Source organism: Lampetra planeri, chromosome 52 (genome assembly GCF_965212315.1).
Source record: "Lampetra planeri chromosome 52, kcLamPlan1.2.h2, whole genome shotgun sequence".
NCBI lineage: Eukaryota > Metazoa > Chordata > Hyperoartia > Petromyzontiformes > Petromyzontidae > Lampetra > Lampetra planeri.
In genome coordinates this window covers 4,128,640-4,150,518 of record NC_136158.1, presented here as the reverse complement: position 1 = coordinate 4,150,518, position 21,879 = coordinate 4,128,640, and the positions used below count along the sequence as shown (strand labels likewise).

The following is a 21,879-nucleotide window of genomic DNA, read 5'->3' as shown; positions in this document are numbered from 1 at the left end:
GTTCTGATAATCGTCACTGGTGCTGGCCGCGACCGGGAATCGAAGCCGGGTCGACGGGTTGGCAGCGCAGTGCGCGAACCGCTACTTTTCCACTCCCCGTACTACAATTAATAAGCGGTTTTCAATTCGTAGTCAGCTTGCTTAGCCAGGAAGCCTCAGTGAGTCTCGTCACTCTTTTTTTTGACGATGACTGCCAATGTGGAAACAAATCCCAACTCGGAGAAAAATTTGCGGCGGCATTTTTTTTTCTTCCGAACCTTGCCAAATTCGGACCATGACGCCAGCGCGCAGTGGGCCCCCCTCTTGTCAGACGACGTCACGGGGAATCTTTAAAACCCACTTCTGCGGGTTGCTACGCCACGCAGCGCTGCCCCCGCATGGATTCAGACCCAAACCGGGGAACCTTTGTGTCAAGAAGCGATCGCGCTCGCGACCGTGTCACCCCACAAGCGCCCCCCTCCCCCTTCGTGTTGATTAACGACCGAGCGAGGCAAAAAAAACACAGCACAAAGTCAGCAATCTCAGCTGCTTCTTGCATGCGGGTATCTCGCACGGCATGCCACCACACCTTACCAAATATGGATATCCGGTGCCTAATTAGCACGCCGAGTTTGCAGAACAGGCTGATGCGGGCGGAGGGGGGGGGGTAAAAACAATGTCAAGTGGAAGAAAAGAAACCAACAAGGGATTGGAACACGAATGTGTGCATTGCATGTTGAACTTTTTTTGCACAGTTACGTAGCCAACCGTGCTAATCGGACGTGTCAAACAAGTGTATGTCCACCCGGTGTCACTCTTGAATGCTTAGAAGGGAGAGTTTAGACTGCCCCAGCTTGCGGAGAGTGGAGGTTCTTCCCTTGCTGAGCACCGATCCACGCATTTTTTACAATTTCCTTACCATTACCATCCTGCTGTTGGACAAAGGCCTCCCCAATGCTACCTCCGTCCTTTGTGAACCTCCTGATCCTCTCAGCCACGTAAAGTAAACCCTAAGATCTTGACCTGGGAATATTTCCCCATCTGCCTAGGTCAGGGGTCGGCAAAACCAAAATAACAAGAATAGATATTTTTTACGAATTCTGTGAAAAAAAATAACAACCCCTCAATGTTTCAGTTACGTGTGAATATGACACGGTGGTCCTTACTAGGAAGCAGTCCTTACAGGGCCTCATGCGGCTAAGGAGCCGCAGGTTGCTGACCCCCATGGCCTAGGTCTATCAAAATGATGCAGGAAACTAATTAAGTTTAACACAATGCCACCAAATGTCAGTGCAAATCAATTACTGCCACATGAACACAGATGCCAATTCATGGGCCGTCTGGGTCACAAACACACAGGTGATAAGCTCAATGTGGAGGCTATACTACGGATATTTCTGTGCGTGTGTGCATCTGCCCATGTGTGTGCCTGTAAGGGGAGCGATATTGTAATGGCTAGAGCACTGCGCTACAAACTCAATTACCCAAGTTGGATTCCCGCCCACAGCCAACACCGGTGACGAATATCTGAACCGGTCCCGATTCTCCCCTGGGTCGACTCAGCCGTTAATCGAGTACCTCTGTGCCGGTGTCTAAACATCACGATTGGGTCAGACAGAGGCAGTCGGGCAATGGAAACTGACCGCCTGCCTCCTCGTGTGACGTGCCGGCCTGAATTTGTGCTCGCTAACAGCGCGCGCCCCAACGCTGTGTTAAAACGACTCTACGGGGTAAATGTTTGTCTCCCTGCGTGTGCGTGCGTGCGTCACACCTTGTGACCATTTCCTTCTCCTTGGGGGACGCGTGGCTGCCACCTGGCAGAGGCCGGGTCAGCGTGGCCAGGAAGTACTGCCGGTGGTTGTTGAAGTAGTGGTTGATGAGCGGCAGCACCACCTGCGGTGAGCGGAGAGGCAGACGCGCTGCGCACGACGCTCGCGGAGAAACCGAGCGGCGTATCATCGCCACCATCATCGTCATCATCATCGTCATCGTCACCGTCATCATCAGCCATGGACATTTGACTGCTGGGTGAAAGCCTCCCCGGGGGGCGTGCCACCTCTTACGATCCGTGGATGTCATAACAACAACAACCCCCATTCGCCACTAAGTGGCGGTGACGTCACCACGACGCTTGTGTGCCAGGCTATGTGCACGTTGTCATAATCTGCATGTTCACAGCAAGTACTGTGTGCGGTTAATGCAGACCTGAATCCTTGCAAAACGTTTCTATTTGGTGTTTGAACATCTTAACACCTGCCCTTTTATTACCAGAGAGGGTAAAACCTGATCCTATTTTTCATACTTTGATAGTGTCACCAAGGTCCCATGATGAAGCTCTTTCTCACGGATGTCCAGTAGGGGCATGGGGTCAGCGAGTTAGTGGACCGATGACGTCGCTCCATCTCCTCGCTGTACATCCCCCCTTCGTTGAGAACTACGCATGCACTGGGCTTTCGACTATCGGGAGGTGACGGGTGGGAGGGGTGGCCCGGATGAGAATGAAAATGCGGATAAATCAAACCACGTAAATTAGGCGACGGCACATGTACAGCACGTTGTTCAGCTACGGTGAACGGCGGTGCGGACGCAGGATGTCGTCCGTTTTGAACCGTCTCTTGCAGGAACCGTTTTACTTGCGGTCACGTGGGCACCGAGTCGCCGACCGTCGACGAGTGAGGAGCAGCCGATGAACGAGCGTGCGCGCTAACAGGCGTGGCCGAGCACGTTTAACGCGCAACCCGGTAAGCCGCCAAATTGGATAAACGCGCGTTAATTGCGATACGTTTTTTTTTTATGGAATATTGCTTTTTTTCAGCGTTCACAGGGCCCCTTCATTTCGAGGGAGTGCTCTTCCCCGTTACTAAATTTGCCACATAACAGACTGGTGTGCTGAAGGTGATGATGCGTGAACATTTTAGTCACGCGCACACCATGGTTAAAGCATTGCCAGGGTATAATATGCGGAACGCGAAATCTAATTAACTTCTTGTGAAATGAAGCATTTGAACATAGCGTCTCGCCGAGCCAAATTTTCCTTTAAAAATTAATGCAAACGAATAATAATGAGAGAGTCCTTGGTAACAAACATCTGGCAGTTCACAGGCATTGCCTCTAGCAAGCCTGACACAACTGGTGAGATACAGAATTCTTAAGACCGATCCAGAGTCTACTTGTGTTGGAACCAATGCTGCTGAAATAGAATTCTGTGCGGCTCATGAGATTCGTCGAGGGAAACATATGTAAAGTGGGCGTATTGTCTCTGCTTACTTACTTTGTTGAATTCTAAAGCATTAAATTGGCGGAGAAGGATGTGACGGCAGTGTGACGGGATGATGAATGCTTTTAATTTCACGGGAGATGTGCGCAAGGCTGTACCAACAGCGGCCTCTGACCTTCGCGAAAAATTTGATTTCTTGTTCATTCGATGACCTTGAATCCCGCACGATCGTCACGCCAGAATCTGATTGGGGTAAACAAAACAATATAACCAGTCAAACGTATTCTTTAAATCATGAACTTCATTCCTAATATTATTGGTTCTTTCGGTAAAGTCACGTAGAAGGGAAATAATAAAATAATACAAATATAAAACAGTAAAATTCTCACGACGTTTCGATTGCAACACAAGCAATCGTCATCAGGTGTGAAAACCACAGCAAGAACATTTCTTCCTGTGGTTTTCACAGCAAGAACATTTTTCCTGTGGTTTTCACACCTGATGATGATGATTGCTTGTGTTGCAATCGAAACGTCGTGAGAATTTAATTGTTTAATATTTTTATTATTGTATTGTTTCCCTTCTACGTGACTTTACCGAAAGAACCAAGAATATGAATCCTTGCAGTCACGAAAGCTGTAAATCAAAATTTAATTCCTAATTCCACAGTTTAAAAAGTCAATAATTACACCGTATTTTTTTTGAGATTATGAAACGCTCCAAAAAGTAAGACATGTCCCAAATCTCATATGCCCGTGTCAATGAAGGTACAAAGACAAAGAAAGACCCCCCGTATAGCCTTTAACAGACTGTTGGGGCAAGTGCTGTTAGCGAGCACCTATGAAGCCCGGCACGGCACACGAGGGGGTGGGTGGCCAACACCACGCTTGGCCGCCTTTGTCTCCCCAGTTACGATGTTTACACACCGCACCAGGTACTCATTTGAGGCTGAGTCGACCTAGGGGAGGCCCAGGACCGGTTCAGATAATCGTCACCGGTGTTTGCCGTGAGCGGGAATCGAACTCGGGTCGCCGGGTTCGTAGCGCAGCGTAGCGCTAACCGCTGCACCACCGCTCCCCACTTATAAAGGTACACCCATCTGGTGACACACGCACACTCCTACCAGATTAACAACAGTCATCCCCAACTGCTGCTTTGAAATCCAGGCGAAAACTGCCTCTTATATAATTCAAAGAGAAGAGTTTTTTTTTTCCCCGAACAACGCGAGCATAACCAAACGAGCTTGCAAACGATCAATTAACTATCATCTTGTCAATTATTTGAAGCTAATCAGGTTCAAAACGTGGTTATTATTTGGATGAGAGACTGCCGGAGAATATTACCAGGGGATTGTAAGCTTGGGCTGCAAGGTGGCAAGCAGACGGAACGACGTCTCTGGCATCTACCGATGCAGAGCCTTGGCGATGATTATCCTCTCAAATATCCCCTCAAATTATATCAAATCCCCTCAAATCAAATAGTCAAATCAAGTCGTCAAATCCCCTCAAATTATCCCCTTAAATAATTTTCCCCTCAAATGCGTGAACTTTCGCCTGGCACTCCAGAATTGGTCAAACATCCTAAAGCAGAACCGTCATGAGTCTTGAGACTCATTCAGGAGTCTCTGGCTAATTATGTGGCATTATCATTCTTACTATTAATTATAATTTTTCATCCCATGGTAGCCCTTAGCCAATGATGAAATTAGTAACTCCACAGGACAATTGCTTCTAGATTTGAAGCTTTCGTGACTGCAAGGAATCATATTCTTAGGTTTTTTCGGTAAAGTCACGTAGGTAAAACATCAAAATTAATGAAAATAAAATAAAATAAAACAAAAATCACGACGTTTCGGAGGAGACTTGTGTTGCCTCCGAAACGTCGTGATTTTTGTTTTATTTTATTTTCATTAATTTTGATGTTTTACCTACGTGACTTTACCGAAAAAACCTAAGAATAGGACAATTGCTGTTGACTGCTTGAGAAGTGGTACCTATTTTATCTGCCCCAAAGGGATGATGGCAAGGGTGGATATGTGATGTTCGATTACGTGAAGTGCTCCTCCCTTTTCAAATACTTTGATATATCTCTAACTTGCGAGGCTCCTCAATCTACAAGCCCTATTTTTGCGATGTGACGCCACATGGCAGATAATGACAGCTTTAAAGAAACTGCCATTCCAAATTCTCAACTTTAAAAGCTTTGCAACAACAAAAAATGGGGCATTAACCTGGCAGTTAAAAAATATTAAAGACATGTGATGTATGTATGTACGTAGCCAACCGTGCTAATCGGAGGTGCGACATGCGATGACATGTGATGACATACTGGGGGTGTCCTTCACGCAGCGCTCCCGTATGACGCACACGCACAGGAATAATCGCAGAGGTGTGTGCGCGCGCTCGCCAGGGTTGTTAAACGACAGCCGGTAATACCGGTAGCCGCATTTCACAGTCAATTACCGGTTCCAAAAAGTAAAGTCGGCATCACGGTGACCGTTTCCAGCGGAATTGTCGTACCGAATGCACCAATATCGCAAACCCCCCCCCCCATTGTTCCAACCGCTACGCCGGGAGATGGAATGAAATAGGCGACCTGTGGATTGCAAGTCCAGTGGGCTCACCGTTACACGGCCACTGTGGCAGCTCCCTTCATTTCTCGATTTAAAAAAAAGGTAAAACAAAAAAGTCTCCCCCTTCTTTAAACCCCGGAGCACCCGAGCCTGGGCTGTTGTCCCCGCCACCACCTTGACGTCGCGGTCGGTGCGTTCTGTCCTGGGCTCGCGTTGAGTTGTAATAAAACCGTCAATTAAAACAAAAAAATGTTGAAACAAATCTCGCGTTGATTTCTCGAGACGTTTCTAGGCGTGCGGCAAAAACCGCTGACCGGTTTGGCCAGTCGTGGAAGGAGAAACGATGATTCTAACGAACGACCCGGTGCGCGTACCCAGCTGCCGAATGTATTCGTGGGCAGCATCCACGTAATCGATGAGCTTCTGGACGAGTCCGTAGGCGTAGCGCTTCTCTATGGACGATGAATCCATCTCCATGTCCTTCATTCCCCTGGAACACGTGACGGCACGAAACAAAGACAGACAGAGACAAACGATGCAGCCTTTACGGATTGTTGGGGGCAAGTGCTGTTAGCGAGCACCTACGAAGGCCGGCACGGCACACGTGGGGGTGGGTGGCCAGCACCTCGCTCGGCCGCCTTCGTCTCCCCAGTGGCGATGTTTTTACACACTGCACCGGGTACTTATTTGAGGCTGAGGCGACCTAGGGGAGACCCGGGACCGGTTCAGATAGTCGTCACTGGTGTTCGCCGTGAGCGGGAAATCGAACTCGGGTCGCCGGGTGCGTAGCGCAGACCGCTATCCGCCGCACTGCCACACACAGGCAGGCGCACACAGACATACTCGCTAATACGCACACACACAAACACACAACACATCGATTATTTGAGGTGGCCAGATAAATCCGAGGTCAGAGCGCTGAGCCGACACCGCCGAGACGCTGGGTCTGAAATGATTAAAACGGGATCTCAAGCGTAGTGAGTTGATGTAGCGATTTGAGGGTCTTAGCCCGGTCACCAAAGACTGCCCGCACAGAACAACACCAATACCAATCGCGATTCTCCACGAAGAGACGGTGACGCCACCACGTGCCTAGTTGCCGAGCTAGGTGGCAGCTTGAAACCACGTGAACCGTCAAAGATTCGCTGGCAGGTGGCCGATAGGCCCGGGTGTTGCGGGTTAAATGAATCAGATAAAATAAATTCAGAATCTGAATATTTGTATATACTGGAGGAATCTGATGAGCAATACATTCTGTTTTTCACAGATGTTCTCTTCCAAACATCCACGTCGCTTCTCCTGTCACAAACATCTTCCGAGCATCTACCTCGAGACGCCCATGCTTACAATGCCAACAACTTCTTGTCGAAACTGCCTGGCGGAACGACGACATACACACACACACACAATTGTTGGTCCACGTCCCAGCATAGCGGGGCGGGGACCCACACCCCCCCCCTCTTGAAAACAACGAGATTCGGCCGACGCTTGCCTGGCTCAACAATTTTTCTCGCGTCGCGTATGGAGGCGGCTTCGGGGAGAGGGGGTGGGGGGAATTGCGCAAAAAAAAGCGGTCGCACGCCGCACCGAGACACGGCGTAGCCGTTGATCTGCAGAAACTTGAGGAGGTCCTGTGCCTTCTCGCGGTCCCGCGCCTTCTCCTTGGCCGTCAGCGTGTCGTACGGCACCAGCAGGGGGTGGTTTCCTCCTCCTACGAAAGGGCAACAAGATCCCCCCCCACCTCAGTATAGCCTGTGACAGACTGCCGGGGCAAGTGCTGCTCAGCGAGAAGCAGCGCCTGTGAAGGCCGGGGCAGCACACGAGGAAGGGTCGGTGTGGCCAGCGCCACCATGCCCCGCCGACTTTGTCTCCCTACGTGGCGATGTTTACACACACACACACACAGCATCAGCTACTAATTTTGAGGCTGAGTCAACCCAGGGAAGGTTCAAGACCAGCTCAGATATCACTCGCCACTCATGTTAGCTGTGAGGTCGCCGTGAATGCAGCTCAGTGCAGATGCCAGCACACTGAAATATACACTTGGGATATACAAAATTACTCAAGTATATTTTATTTTATTTTACCGGGTAAGGCCCACTGAACTACTGTATAGCTTTTTTTCATATGCGACCTGGCTATCACAAATGATAGCTCAGCGAAGTGGCTTATCATCGTGTGGACATTTATAGCAACCAAACACTGTGAACACGCGTTTCTAAATGTGGAGGGGAAAACCCGGAGGACCCGGAGGAAAAATCCACGTGACCATGGGGAGAGCGAGAGACACGCAAACTCCAAATATACAGCAGGCGTCAGGGTCGGGATAGAACCCACGACCTCCTGCATACTAGGCGAGGTAGTTTCGCATTTTGCCACCGAATGCAGAAAACCTGGCAGGGGCTCCTGAGCAAACAAGCTTAATAAATAACGAATAAACACACGCACACACATACCCTTAGCATCAAGCTCCACCTTCTTGTTCTTGGCCCAGGTGTTGTGGTAGTTTTCAGCCAACTGCTCAGCCATGGACTGCAAAGCACACAGAGTAACGATCCTCGTTCAACGCAGTAGATGCGCTCCTGAATAGTGCCAAGGAGCAACGGTCATCCTCGCAGTGGCTTTTAGCTACTGCCATTGAACGAAGGTGGCGGTCACCGCATCGCGTGCGCGCTTTTAGACGCGCTTCTGCGGCCGTCTGGAACGCTCTTCCTTCCGATACGAGGAAGCCACTGGAGCTTTGCGCTTTTAAATGATCATCATCTGGATTTAAAAAAGATTTCTGCAGAACTGCTTTGGGCGTTTAGTTTGCTGCCCCTCCCTCCACAACCTCCGATTAGCGCGGTCGGCTACGTACGGTGCGAAGGAAGTTCAACATGCACACATACTTACACGTCGCTGTCGACTTAAACTAATGTTGGAGTCGCTTCTTTAATATTCAAGTTTGGCCTTACGCTAAGGGCCCTGAGCCCACTGGGATACCGAGCGAGATCGATCGATCGATCGACTGACTAAGCCGTGACATTTCACCTGCAAGTCCCTGGACAACGTGACGTTGCTCATGTCCGCAGGCCGCGGGCTGTAGCCCTGTTGCAGGTCGATGGGTGGCTGCGGGTAACAGCACGCGATGGACAAACACACAGAGAACCACACGGTCAAGCCCCTGTACAGTACAACACCTCTTAACGACCACCCCTGTTAACGACTAATTGCTTAACAACAGGCCTCTATAAATCCCAATGTGTTGTGTATAGTATAGTGTAGTGTATAATGTCGTGAATAGTGTAGTGTATAGTGTGGTTTATAGTGTAGTGTATAGTAGTGTAGTGTATAATGTCGTGAATAGTGTCGCGTATAGTGTAATTTATAGTGTAGTGTATAGTATAGTAGTGTAGTGTATAGTGTAGTGTATAGTAGTGTAGTGTATAATGTCGTGAATAGTGTCGCGTATAGTGTAATTTATAGTGTAGTGTATAGTATAGTAGTGTAGTGTATAGTGTAGTGTATAGTAGTGTAGTGTATAATGTAGTGTAGAGTAGAACCCCTCTTAAGGACCACCCCTGTTAACGACTAAAGGCTTAACGACGAACCTTTATAAAGCCCAATGTGTAGTGTAGTGTATAGTGTAGTGTATAGTAGTGTAGTGTATAGTGTAGTGTATAGTAGTGTAGTGCCTCTATAAAGCCCAATGTGTAGTGTAGTGTATAGTGTAGTGTATAGTAGTGTAGTGTATAGTGTAGTGTATAGTAGTGTAGTGGCTCTATAAAGCCCAATGTGTTCGCTTACCAACAATTCCCCTATTAGCGACAGGTTGTTGTAGGTACCGTAAATATTAATACATCTCTTTTTCACAGATGTCCAGTCGGGGCGGGTCAGAAAGTTACAACAACAAACGATACGAAAACACGACAGGAGTGCAAAATATGGGAAAAGTAAACAAATATCCATTTGTTATGAAATAGCCACATAAGTGAAGAATTTTTCTTCGTTCATTTTTTTCACCATCGGAAACAAAATCCGAGTGAGAAAGGGTTAACTGTTAATAAAAGTAAGCGGGTTCGGGCAGATGACACATCACGACAAGTGACAATGGCTGGCGGCCGTGCCTCCGACCTCGCGCCAAACGCGAGTCACGGCGACGGCTTGCGGGAAGCCTCCGTCCCCGTCTAGCAGTGGATAGATCGTGACGTTCACCTGGGAAGATCCTTTCCCCTGTGCCGCCATCTGGTCGGCGTCGCGCGAGCGCTCGATGGACCACCCCCACGCGATCATCGTCTTGATCGACTCCTTGATTGGCCAGCGGTACGTCTCCTTCTCCTGCACAACGAGAAAAAAACACGGCGCCACGTGGTGGTCCTTCATTAAACATTTTAAAAAATATATATATTGATATCAGGCTGAATCATTACAGACTTACATCTTGGAATTAAACGGCATTAACCGGAATCTTCCTTCAGTAACTTGATTACATTCACACGTTACTTGATGAGCAGCTCAAAGTCAGATTGGGTTGTCGGACTCTACGACGGGGTCTTTAGACGATAACGCCAGCAAACCAGTCGCCGAGTCTTTAGACAAAATACAATTTCTGATGGGGGCCTTGAGTCGATAGGCTGTCAGACCCTGGTCTCTTAAAGGAGTCTCGAGACATGAAACCGTCAGAATGGAATCTGACGTCGTCTTGAGAGCACAGACCCGACGGACCAGTTGTCTTTATCATATTTAAATAACGATGGTAGCCCATCCTTCATAAGGTCAGCCTGTCGCACCGAAATCGGGTTGCTGTTCGCGCAATTTCTGTCCCCCTCCAATCACTCCCATTTGGCGATCGGCGTATTACACCGGCCTCGCGTCGAGTTGCAATAAAAAAAATAAAAACACGAGGACAGCCTCCAACGTCACCTTCTCGGAGAAGAGTTTAAAAGGCTTCAGCATGGGGTGTGTTTTAGCCTCTGGATCCTCCGCCTCTCCGTACGTCCACTCTTGGGTGATCTGCAACGACGACCGGCAAAGAATGACAACGCTCAAGTGAAAGAAAATTGTCGTCACGGAATAATAATTTCACTCAGAGGTCACGAGGCGCTGTGCAGAGAAAGAGAAAGCGGGCTCAAATCCAACCGCCAAAACAAAATATTTACAAAGAATACAAAAAAAGTCCTTACAAATAAGTGTGATGGGAATCACCTGATAATCTATTGGCGGTGGGTGTTTCCCCCCCCCCCATAATGCAATGCGGTTTCAATTAGCCACCATCTTTTCTCACACTGGCTTGTGTACATTTTGTAATTGGCAATTAAAGCAAAGTCATCTGATTTGTTTTCTTCAAATTCAAACAAGCTCGTGATGGTAATTTGTATTTACTTCTAAGTTTAGATGTTGAGATGAACATTACAATACTAATATTTAATCATCAGTTACATGTATAGTCATTAAGTCATTGATTAAAATCAATTGAGGTGCTTCTGATACACGACTTATGTTTGTGAAAAAAAATATTTCTCATGAGACACAATTGTTTTTTGATCTCGATTGTATATTTTTTTATCCACAATTTCCCTTTACTTCAACGCTGTCCGATGTTTTTTTTCAGCCACTGTGTTGACCCGGGTCACTCTTACAGAATGAGACTCGTCCCCGCCGCCCGGTTACACAAAATAAACTTGAAACATGTGCACGAGCATCGATTATTTTCGATCGGTACAAGTGAATTACAATGTTAGTCTCCGTGACCGCCCACTGCATCCACTGGGGGATGGTGCAATCACCACTTTCCTTTTACGAAATAATTGAGATGCATCACGGTGGGGTCTTCTTTTTCAATTCGCGTGCGTTTCATGCGTATGACCGTCAAACGCCTCGTCTGTCAGTTGTGCAATGTTCCTTCAGGACCCCTGTCATCATTCTCTGAAATATTGACGTTTTGATTGTCTTTTGCTGTTGTTGTTGTTGTCGCTGTCGCTGCTGCTCGTGCATCACAACGAATCGCCCGTGCAAAACAGCCGGGCAGCCGGCTCAACGGGACCACCCTCCGTGTAACGAATGAACCGAACTCAATCTTTGTGATCGCTACACCCTCCGGGAGCCATTCATTCAGAATCAGAATATTTATGAAGAGCGGAGGAGAAATCCGGTGAGCCGTGAAGCTCTTTTTCAAAGATGTCCGGTCAGGGTACGGGGTCAGAAAGTTACAACAACAAACAATACAAAAACCGATTGGAGTGCAAAGTATAGGAGAGGGAAGCTAATCATTAAAACTAAATCATAGGAGGACAAATTGCATAAGTACATCGATTTATGCAGGTTTTTCAACACTAAATGGGCTTGGCATCAAAACAACAACAATAGTCCCAGACCACACCAAGGCAACAACACACAGTCCCCCCATTCACTCACCTTGTCCAGTGCCCAGCGGTCGTGAGTGTTCTCCGCGTATTTGTTGATGAGGTAGTCGAGCTTCTCCGGGATGATGATGCTGCGCACGGACACAGCGGGCGCGTGGGCACAGTGAGAGCATGGGCACAGCGGGCACGTGGGCACAATGAGCGTGGGCACAGTGAGAGCGTGGGCACAACGAGCGAATGATGAAGTAAAATGGACTGTGAGACATCCGATCAGATACTTTGTCTCAAGACATGACGCCGAATTCACAATGGGGGAAAATATGAAATACAAATGCGAGCCGCAGAATGTATTAACACGGCTCGGTAGCCGTGAAAAGAAATAAAAAAAAATGTACAAATATTATTATAATAACAACCGCGTTCGAGGGAAAGGCGTTTCCGCTTGGACGCGACCGGGCGGCGGAGCGGGGCGACCGCCGGCGTGGACACCGACCTGACCGTGTCCTTGGGCCTCGGCTCGAAGTTTCCGTCGGCGTCGACGGAGACCTGCTTCTCCAGCGCCGCCATGTACTGCGACTCCATGTAGTCGGGGGGCAGCGCGCCGGCGATGCCGCTTAGGCACGGCAGCGCCATCTTGAAGAGCTCGGGCTCGTAGCGCTGTGCGGTGTGTGGGGGGGGGGGGGGCACGTGGAGAGATGCGTGGGGGGGCACGAGGGGGGCACAAGGCGGGGGGGGCACGCGGTCACGGGACGGTGGGCAGCATGGAGGTGCGGGTTTGCCGCGATTTTGGCGACGCTACGAATCTTTTAGACTGGAAGAATCTGATGGCCTATGAAGCTCTTTTTCACAGAAGTCCCAGTATGGATGGGTGGACGGGTCAGCAAGTTACAGTAGAAAATAATACAAAAAAAACGATCCGAATGCAAAATATAGAAAAAGGAAAGCAAGTCACTCAATATAAATACATATGAAGTACTTTCATGATATAAGTCCGATTCATCAAGCTTGAGCAAGGCAGCAAACACAACAACAAAACAGTCCCAGACCACACCAAGGTAACGCCACACAATAGGTGGTCCCTCAATACGATGGCCACATTAACATTGAACTATCGACACTACACGGGTAAGGATCAACCTTAAAAATCGCATTTGCAAATGTGTGACTGCTGTATCCAGCACTAGCCTTCCACTTCAGGGTGATATAAGGTCCACGACAGCCGTTTCCTTCATTTTGTAAAAATGTACCAATGATAATAGGTTTTTCCCCTTTTTCTCTTGCAACAAAACAGCTGTGTTAAGATGTTAAAACACCAAACTGAAACCTTTTACAAGGAATCATGTCTGCATTAACCACAATTCTTGTGGTCAGAATGCAAAAAAAAAAAAATACTCTGATAATATATGCATTGTCCTTGAAAATGATTGGTCCACACCAGAGACAGCTTTCTTTTGAGCCTCGTCTCAAACGGTGTTAGACCAGAGGACGCCAAAAGGCGTGCAGCCTAAAGACAACACACTATCAGAGTAATGAGAGCTCGGGGTGAGCAGCTACATTATGGGACCTCCTTTGCCAGTACCAAAATATGATAATAGGTTTTTCCCCTTTTTTCTGGCAACAAAACAGGTGTTAAGATGTTAAAACACCAAACTGAAACCTTTTACAATGTCGTTGCTAACGGTAGGCGTCCAAAGATGACATCCGATGAAGAGATCGGATTCGTTCGCGTGCGAGTGCTTTGATGGACTGTTGCATCGCAGGATTTGTCAGAGGTAGCGTCTGCTTGGGGAAGCTTCCATCCAGCACTGGATCGACCATGGTTGATGATGAAGATGGATATTGTGTTATACTTGACTTCTTGCCAAAATACGTGAGGTAGCGAGCACAAATGATAAATAGCTATTACCAAACGAGTAAGGAAAGCTTGGCGGTTATGTGCCTATGTACGTTGAACTTCTTTCGCACCGTACGTAGCCAACCGTCGCTAATCGGAGGCGCGGGGGAAGGACAACAAACTAAACACAAAAAGCAGTTCCGAAGAAAAATGAGTTTTCAACGTAGATTTAAAAGCGCATAGTTCTACGACCTCGTCAGGGTTGTGCTGCGCAGCTCTGGAGCGGCACGTGACGCATCGTGCCAAACAATACACGCGGTACAAAGACAAAGATCCCCCGTGTAGCCTTAACAGACTGTCGGGGCAAGTGCTGTTAGCGAGTAGCACCTATGAAGGCCGGAACGGCACACGAGGGGGTGGGTGGCCAGCACCACACCTCCCCAGTGGCGATGTTTACGCACCGCACCAGGTTCTCATTTGAGGCTGAGTCGACCTAGAGGAGGCCCAGGACCGGTTCAGATAATCGTCACAGGTGTTGGCCGTGAGCGGGAATCGAACCCAGGTCACCGGGTTCATATCGCAGTGTAGCGCTAACCACTACACCACCGTTGCCCACAACCAAACACACATTGGACAGCCAGCCAGAGCTACTGGGAAGCGCTTTGACAACATGGTTTAACCCAGTGTGGATTGTGGTTCTGGCCCACGAGTGCCTGAATGTCACGTTCAAGTGAATTTTGTTTAACCGGGTGGCCAACTCAAGGTTGATGCAGGCCACCGAAATAACAAGCAAATGCGCGAAAATAAAATACAGCCCATGAAGTGAATGGATGTCGCTTGAGGAATCAATGAGCATTGCACGGACATAAATCAACGTCAAATACTAAAATCTCGTGCCGCGCGAGTCGGCCGGGGGCAGTTGATTTTTAGACCGAATAAAAGCACAGACACAATCAAAAGCCACCGACACATGAAACCGTTAGAGCGCGTGACGATTACTTCCGGCAAATGCCGATAGCGCAGCCGACTTGAAACAAATGGCTGAACTTTTGACTTAAAACTTTCGTGACTGCAGGAATTCATATTCTTGGTTATTTCGGTAAAGTCACGTAGATAGAAAATTCAAACAAAATAAAATAAAAAAACAAAATTAAAGCAAAAAGCCACAACGCTTCGATCGCAACACAAGCGGTCTTCATCAGGCGGAGAGAAAAGAGGGGAAAAGCCTCCAAATGCAAATGGGTTGGAAAAAAAACCACAAAGCAAAGCACCTGCTGCGCCAGCGACTCGAAGATGCCCCAGAAGAGCTTCCTGGTGAGGTGCAGCTCCTCCTCCGAAGCGACGCCCAAACCCAGCCACCCTCCGGGCAGGCAGTAGTAGCGCCAGCACCGCTCGTAGTGGTTGGTGAGCAGCTGCAACCACAACCGCAACAAAACCACGATGGTTACGACGATGGCAACGACGCCACGTTAATATAAAACAAGGGAGCCGTCGCCCTCATTTTCACCTGCTCTGTCCACTTTCTATTTAAAATAAATTTCTCTCACCTTCCGCTAAAAACTACGACGTACCCCACTCGCGGTCCCCGCTCGGTGCGGCATCGAGCCCACTCTCCTCCCCGTCTCTAAACCCAGGTGCACGGCGTTCGGAACCGAGGCTCGCGGAGTTTCTCTACTGCCCTCCCCGCGTCGCGGTTTGTGTGTTCCGTACCGGGCTCCCACTGAAATCATTTTTTTATATATATAAGGTCAGCGCAACTGGACCGACGATCCAGAGGTCGCCGGGTTCAATTCGATTCGATCTCCCGGCACGCCAGTTGCATCAACGGTGGGAGGTTATTCAGATCCAACTCAATTCTCCAAAATCAACAAAACTGTTAAGACGACAGTTTGGTTCACAGTGGTTCATCTACGGGAGAGTTATACTGGTAGGAACCTCCTGGTTACACCAGCCCACAGGGGATTATTGTGTCCGTCGTGCAGGGAGGAGCTGGGTGGGGAGGAAGGGGCTGGGTGGGGAGGGGCTGGTGGGGAGGGGCTGGGTGGGGAGGGTGGAGCTGGGTGCCTGGTGGGAGGGGTGGGGCTGGGTGGGGAGGGGCTGGTCACCCCGTGGTGCCCTTATAAAACTCAACATTTAACCTACTCACGCCGGCTTGTGCCCGCCCTCACAGTCGGGCATATTTGCGGAATACACCACGCCGCCGTTGACCCTGGCCATTGCGTTCATACCAGCTTCCTCCTCAGGAATGTGTTACTGGGCTAAAAACAAAAAACGGTCCCACAGAGAAACGAGGCTGTTGGCTGACGCGTTTTGTTCGCCGCCGGTCGTGAACTCGGCGCCCCCCCCCCCACCTTGAGCGGCATCTTGGAGTGCTCGTTGAGGAGGGGGACGTCGAACGACAGCCGGCGCAGAAGGTGCTGCATCATCGAGGGGCGCAGCTGCCTGCACTCGGCGGTGGCAGCAGCAGGGAGCAGGCGCACAAGAGGGAGAAAGGGGAGATCGCGGTCTCCACGGGCGCTTCCCCGACATCACCGCGCGCTCGTTACCTGAAAACTAAGCTGCGAACTATCTTTTGTATTTTACCAGGTAAGGCCCACCGAGCGATGTGGCTCTTTCTTCTTGGTTTCTTTCGGTAAAGTCACGTAGAAGGGAAATAATAAAATAATAAAAATAAAACATCATAAAATTTCGGCCACAACGCAAGCAGCCGTCCTCAGGTGAAGAACAGGTCTGTCGGAAAGACAGCGTCTGGCGTTCATTCCGACGCTGTCTTTCCGACAGACCTGTTCTTCACCTGAGGACGGCTGCTTGCGTTGTGGCCGAAACGTCGTGAGAATTATTTTATTATGTTGATATTTATTATTTTATTATTTCCCTTCTACGTGACTTTACCGAAAGAACCAAGAAGATAAATCCCTGCAGTCACGAAAGCTTTACATCGAAAGATGTGGCTCTTTGTCGGAAGCGACCTGGCCACAATTGATGGCTCAACGAAGTGGCTTATCACGTGGACATTGAAAGCAGCAGCCAGATACTCTGAACGCGTGGTGATTCCTAATGCGGAGGTAAAAACTGGAAGACCCAGAGAAAAATCCACGCGACCACGGGGAGAACACGCAAACTCCAAATATACAGGCGTCAGGGTCAGGATTGTAACCACGACCTCCTGCATACCAGGCGAGGGAGTTAACATTTCGCCACCGTGGCGCCCCGGACGGATTCCGGCTATGAGAGGCCTACGGCTAATTGGGAGGGAAAGGCCTAAGGATGTATTATTACATTTTGTAAAGAAAGAATATCGAAGTCATCGAACATATTGATTAATTTACCGATGTAAAATGAACACATTTATTTGACTCAAGGTAAATTCACCAAACTTCAGATCACTCGGCTGCACTCTCTCCAAGCTTCAGCCGTGGCAAAGTGCCCGAATGATGTCATCGTGATCGAAGGACGAGACTCGTGAGAGGCCTTCCCGGGTGAACGAGCATCACAACAACGACAACAACAACTCCCCCCCGCTCCGTGTCCCCCCGCGGCAAAACCGACCCGCAGACGGAGATGAGGCAGTCCTCGATGGCGTCCCTCTGCGCCTTGGTGAGCGAGCGGCCCTTGGAGAGCTTGTACACGGTGTGCAGCATCGAGTCCACCAGCGTGGCGTGGTGCTCCGTCTCGGCAAACAGCGGCGCGCACTTGGTGATGAGCGGCAGCACTGCCGTGCTCAGGTAGCGATACATCGCCAGCGCCATGTCCGTGGAGCTCAGCAGCGGCTGGAGCATGGCAGCAAGGGAGGGATGAACGGAGGGGGGGGGGGACGCGGGGTGGGTGGTGAGTTGTTAGGGGTGGTGGAGTTCGAGCTCGGTGAATTCTTTTTTCCGCCCGGGGAAACTGGAGCCAGGGGGTCCCGGCAACGAGGCTCAAGGGGGGCCGCCGGGTTGGTTTTTCCACTGCGGGAGACGAGCTGTGCCGTGCCGTACCGTGCCGATCAACGTCACACCCCGCCCATTGGCCCTGGCCCTGCTTGGCCTGGAGCCAGATTTAGACGACGTCACGGGTTTAACTTCTAGCTCGGCTCAGCTCATAGCCGGTGGAAAACCGCCCGCACCGTGAGAGCCCCCCACGTTGTGCCAGTGGCTAAAAGGGGGATCAAAGTGTCAAAACCGGAGGGAAAAGTTTTATTTTTCGATTTAAAGCTTTCATGACTGCAGGGATTCATGTTCTTGGTTCTTCCGCAATCATCATCAGGTGTGATGATGATTGCTTGTGTTGCAATCGAAACGTCGTGAGAATTGTATTGTTTAATTTTTATTATTTTATTATTTCCCTTCTACGTGACTTTACCGAAAGAACCAGGAAAAGTTTTACTCCAACGCCTCAAGAGCGTTACCCTGGAGGGCTGAGAGAGACAATTAAAGCGTCTGTGAGATGGCTCGTGGAGCTGTGCGGTGCCTTAGTGACAGTTTATGTGTAACGTGAGGATATATCCGGGTTGCTGATGGATCACACCTCGTTACGATGATTGGCTCTACCGGTCCTGGCCCATAGCCAATGGGGGGAAGTCTAGGGGCGTGGCCCTGACATAATGGGAAGGTGACATTTGTAAGTAGAGGATTGGATCTGCTGGCTTTAGCCACAGCCAATGGGGGGACGAGTCAGGGGCGTGGTCCTGGGAACGTACGATGGAGTCTAGAAGATTCCATAGAGGTTAACCAGGATTGGTGGAAAGGTACCACGTGACCCGGGTATTAAAAGGGGTGGAAACAGACAACACGTGGTAAGATCTGGAACGAACGGAGGGTGAGGCCACGCTGGAGCGGGGTCCAGGCTGCCACGTGGCCGCGCGTGTCTCTCTCTCTCTCACGCTGTCTGTCAGCAGCGTGAAGGAGTAAGATAGGAGTGTTGTGAACGAAAGACAAATAAAGACTGGATTCCAGATGTCGCTTCCACGACCTTTATTACATATGATAGGGTGGGCAGGGTGGGATGGGCAGGGCGGGATGGGCAAGGTGGGATGAGCGGCGGGATGAGTGGTGGGGTAGGGGTGGGGGTGGCTCACGTTGTCGAGGGAGGCGGCTGCGCGCAGGTCGGGCAGGAATCCGATGTCCAGGAGGTGCAGCAGGAACTCGCGGCTCTCGATGCCGTACACGCGGTCAAGGAAGAGCACGATGGGCGCCTTGTGGTCCGGGCAGAAGCCGGCAGACATGCGCGGTTGCACCACGCCACCGTCTGCCGCCGAACGCAACCACACACACACACAACACGTGCGCACGCACATTCACTCTCACACTCGCACACTCACACTCGCACACTCACGATCTCACTCTCCCACTCTCTCACTCTCTGTCAGGCTCACGAACTCTCACACTCACTAACTCTCACACACACTCACTCTCCCACTATCACACTCACTAAATCTCACACTCACTCACCGTCTCTCACACTCACTAAATCTCACATTTACTCACTGATTTTCATACTCACTAAATCTCACACTCTAACACTCTCCCGCACACACATGCTCACTCTCCCACTCACTCTCTCTCACACATTCACTTACTCTCATATTCACTTACTCTCACACTCACTCTCACACTCTCCCACTAACTCACTCTCCCACTTACTCACTCTCACACTCACATTTACTCTCAGAATCAGAATCTCAATTTATAAAGACGGAGAGAGATTGCGTTTCCATACCTCTGTGCCCTTGCCCAAACGATCGACACTTTCAAACCACAGACATCTCAAGTGACCCATCACGGAACGCTAAATCACTCATCCTGCAAGAAGCTCTCAGCTTTCGTTCCCCATGCCATAGCCCAACTCGCCGCGTCCGTTTTCACAAAAACTCTCGGAAAACTTCTCTCGACTTCGGGAAACGTCCCAAGTGCCATCTGTCACAGCTACGGCGTCGCCGTTTGTTGCTGGACGCTTAAACGTTATCGCCCTCGGGGAACGGTGCTCAACAATCGTTTAAATACATATATAATAATGACCATGATGACGATTGAACTACCAAACAAAGCACAAATTCGGCTGCAGTTGGAGTCTTGTTGTGCCGCACCTCCGATTAGCACGGTTGGCTACGTACAGCGCGAACGAAGTTTCGACATACGTACGTACAAACAGACTGGCAACTCAGACACCCAGAGAGGCGGGGGAGCGGGCGGGGGTGGCGGCACCTTTCCCGATGGTGGGCATGTTGAACGTGATGCTGATAACCCCCTCCAAGTCTTCCAGGGGCACCAGGGATCGTAGGATTGCTCGGATTCTCAGCGCCTCTCCCTTCCCGGCTTGGATCAGCTGTAGGGAACACGTCGGGCAAAGAAGGGAGGCGGGTGGGGGGTGAGGGCCTTCCCCCTGTGAGCTAGCGCCGAGGTTTTTCGCGGCTGTTGCCGCGTCGCTCGACGCCGTCTTGTCAGCGTTGTAGCTGAGCCGCTTGTGCGTTCCCAGATTCAGAGGTGATCCTGCAACTTGCAAGACGTCACAGAACGGTAAAAGGGTTGGGCACGTAATTAAGGAGGTGGCCAGATGGGGTCAAGGGTCAGATGACTGTGCTTCAGCCTTACGGTGGACGTTGAAGATCCTGTGGCATCTTTCGCACGAGTAGGCCACTATGTGCTTCGCGTCATGGTCCAAATTTTGTCAAGTTTGAAAAAAAAACGATGACGTACACGTGCGTACGTCATCGGAATGGGAAAGGGTTAATGAAACGATTGAAGGTCCCGTCAATTCGCTGCACTTGAAAACTTGGCTCAACTCTGGCCGTCTCTGCCTGTCATCGAACCGAGGATCACGGGCCGTGCCGGATCGGTGCTCTGAAGCCCCAAATGGTCCGGGACCCCCCACCCCCCCCCCCTGAACATCTTGCATTGTTAAAATGACCGCGGCTCACGCACGTGCATCTCTGGTGCGCAGCGTCCGAGCAGATCGATGAGGGCCGAGTAGAAGGAGAGGATGGCGTGGCCGATGTGGAACGACCTCTTCCCCACCTCCTCCTCCTCCGTGCTGACCCTGGGCAACATTGCATCGTCATCACCGACGTTACATTCACACGCACTACACACACACACTACGCACATAAACACACACACTGCATACACACACACACTACGTACACACAAACACTATGTACACACACACACTATGTACACACACACCATACACACTATGTACACATACATACTAACAACACACGCACTACACACACACTACGTACACACAAACACTATGTACACACACTATGTGCACACACACCATACACACTACGTACACACACAGACTACGTACACACAAACACTATGTACACACACTATGTGCACACACACCATACACACTACGTACACACACAGACTACCTACACACACTACACACGTGTACACACATTACGTACACATTACGTACACACACATTACGTACACCCACTACATACACATTACGTACACACGCACACTACGTACACACACACACACATTACGTATAAACACACACTGCATACATACACACACAGACTACCTACACACGCACTACACACACACTACACACAATTGCATACACCTACACGCAAACACATGACACCTACACAAAAAGCACAAGCACACGTACACACACACACGTACGCACACACACGTACACACACACTCGTACACACACACTCGTATGCACAAACACACGTGTGCCTCCATTGCAAAGCTGTTGTTATTTGACAATGTTGTTATTTGATAATAAGAACAAACACTACTCTGCTTCACATCTGGAAAGTGAATGACAACTTTAGGGAGGAAGACATTTTTTAAATAACACAAGCATTAAACAAACCGACAAAAAAAATCATAATTAATTCAAACCCCTACACGGAGGAAAGTGTGGGTAAGGGTTTTAACTGAAACCTGTTAAGGGATGCGATGAGAATACGGGACAACACCACACACACACA

General features: G+C 49.6%; 1 protein-coding gene across 1 annotated transcript in view; it reads right to left on the bottom strand.

Annotated features, from left to right (window-relative positions):
• Positions 1–21,879, bottom strand: part of LOC144734625 (ryanodine receptor 2-like) — a 260,955-nt gene that overhangs the window by 163,056 nt on the left and 76,020 nt on the right. The window contains exons 48-64 of the mRNA XM_078616894.1: positions 20,843–20,957; positions 20,126–20,246; positions 19,000–19,169; positions 17,493–17,713; positions 16,295–16,385; positions 15,215–15,355; positions 12,603–12,766; positions 12,162–12,240; positions 10,671–10,760; positions 9,963–10,085; positions 8,799–8,876; positions 8,225–8,300; positions 7,356–7,479; positions 6,143–6,258; positions 3,372–3,439; positions 1,751–1,872; positions 574–623 (exon numbers count right to left, since the gene is read on the bottom strand). Coding sequence (XP_078473020.1) covers positions 574–623; positions 1,751–1,872; positions 3,372–3,439; positions 6,143–6,258; positions 7,356–7,479; positions 8,225–8,300; positions 8,799–8,876; positions 9,963–10,085; positions 10,671–10,760; positions 12,162–12,240; positions 12,603–12,766; positions 15,215–15,355; positions 16,295–16,385; positions 17,493–17,713; positions 19,000–19,169; positions 20,126–20,246; positions 20,843–20,957 — 1,949 coding nt within the window. The remainder of the gene's footprint in view (positions 1–573; positions 624–1,750; positions 1,873–3,371; positions 3,440–6,142; positions 6,259–7,355; positions 7,480–8,224; positions 8,301–8,798; positions 8,877–9,962; positions 10,086–10,670; positions 10,761–12,161; positions 12,241–12,602; positions 12,767–15,214; positions 15,356–16,294; positions 16,386–17,492; positions 17,714–18,999; positions 19,170–20,125; positions 20,247–20,842; positions 20,958–21,879) is intronic.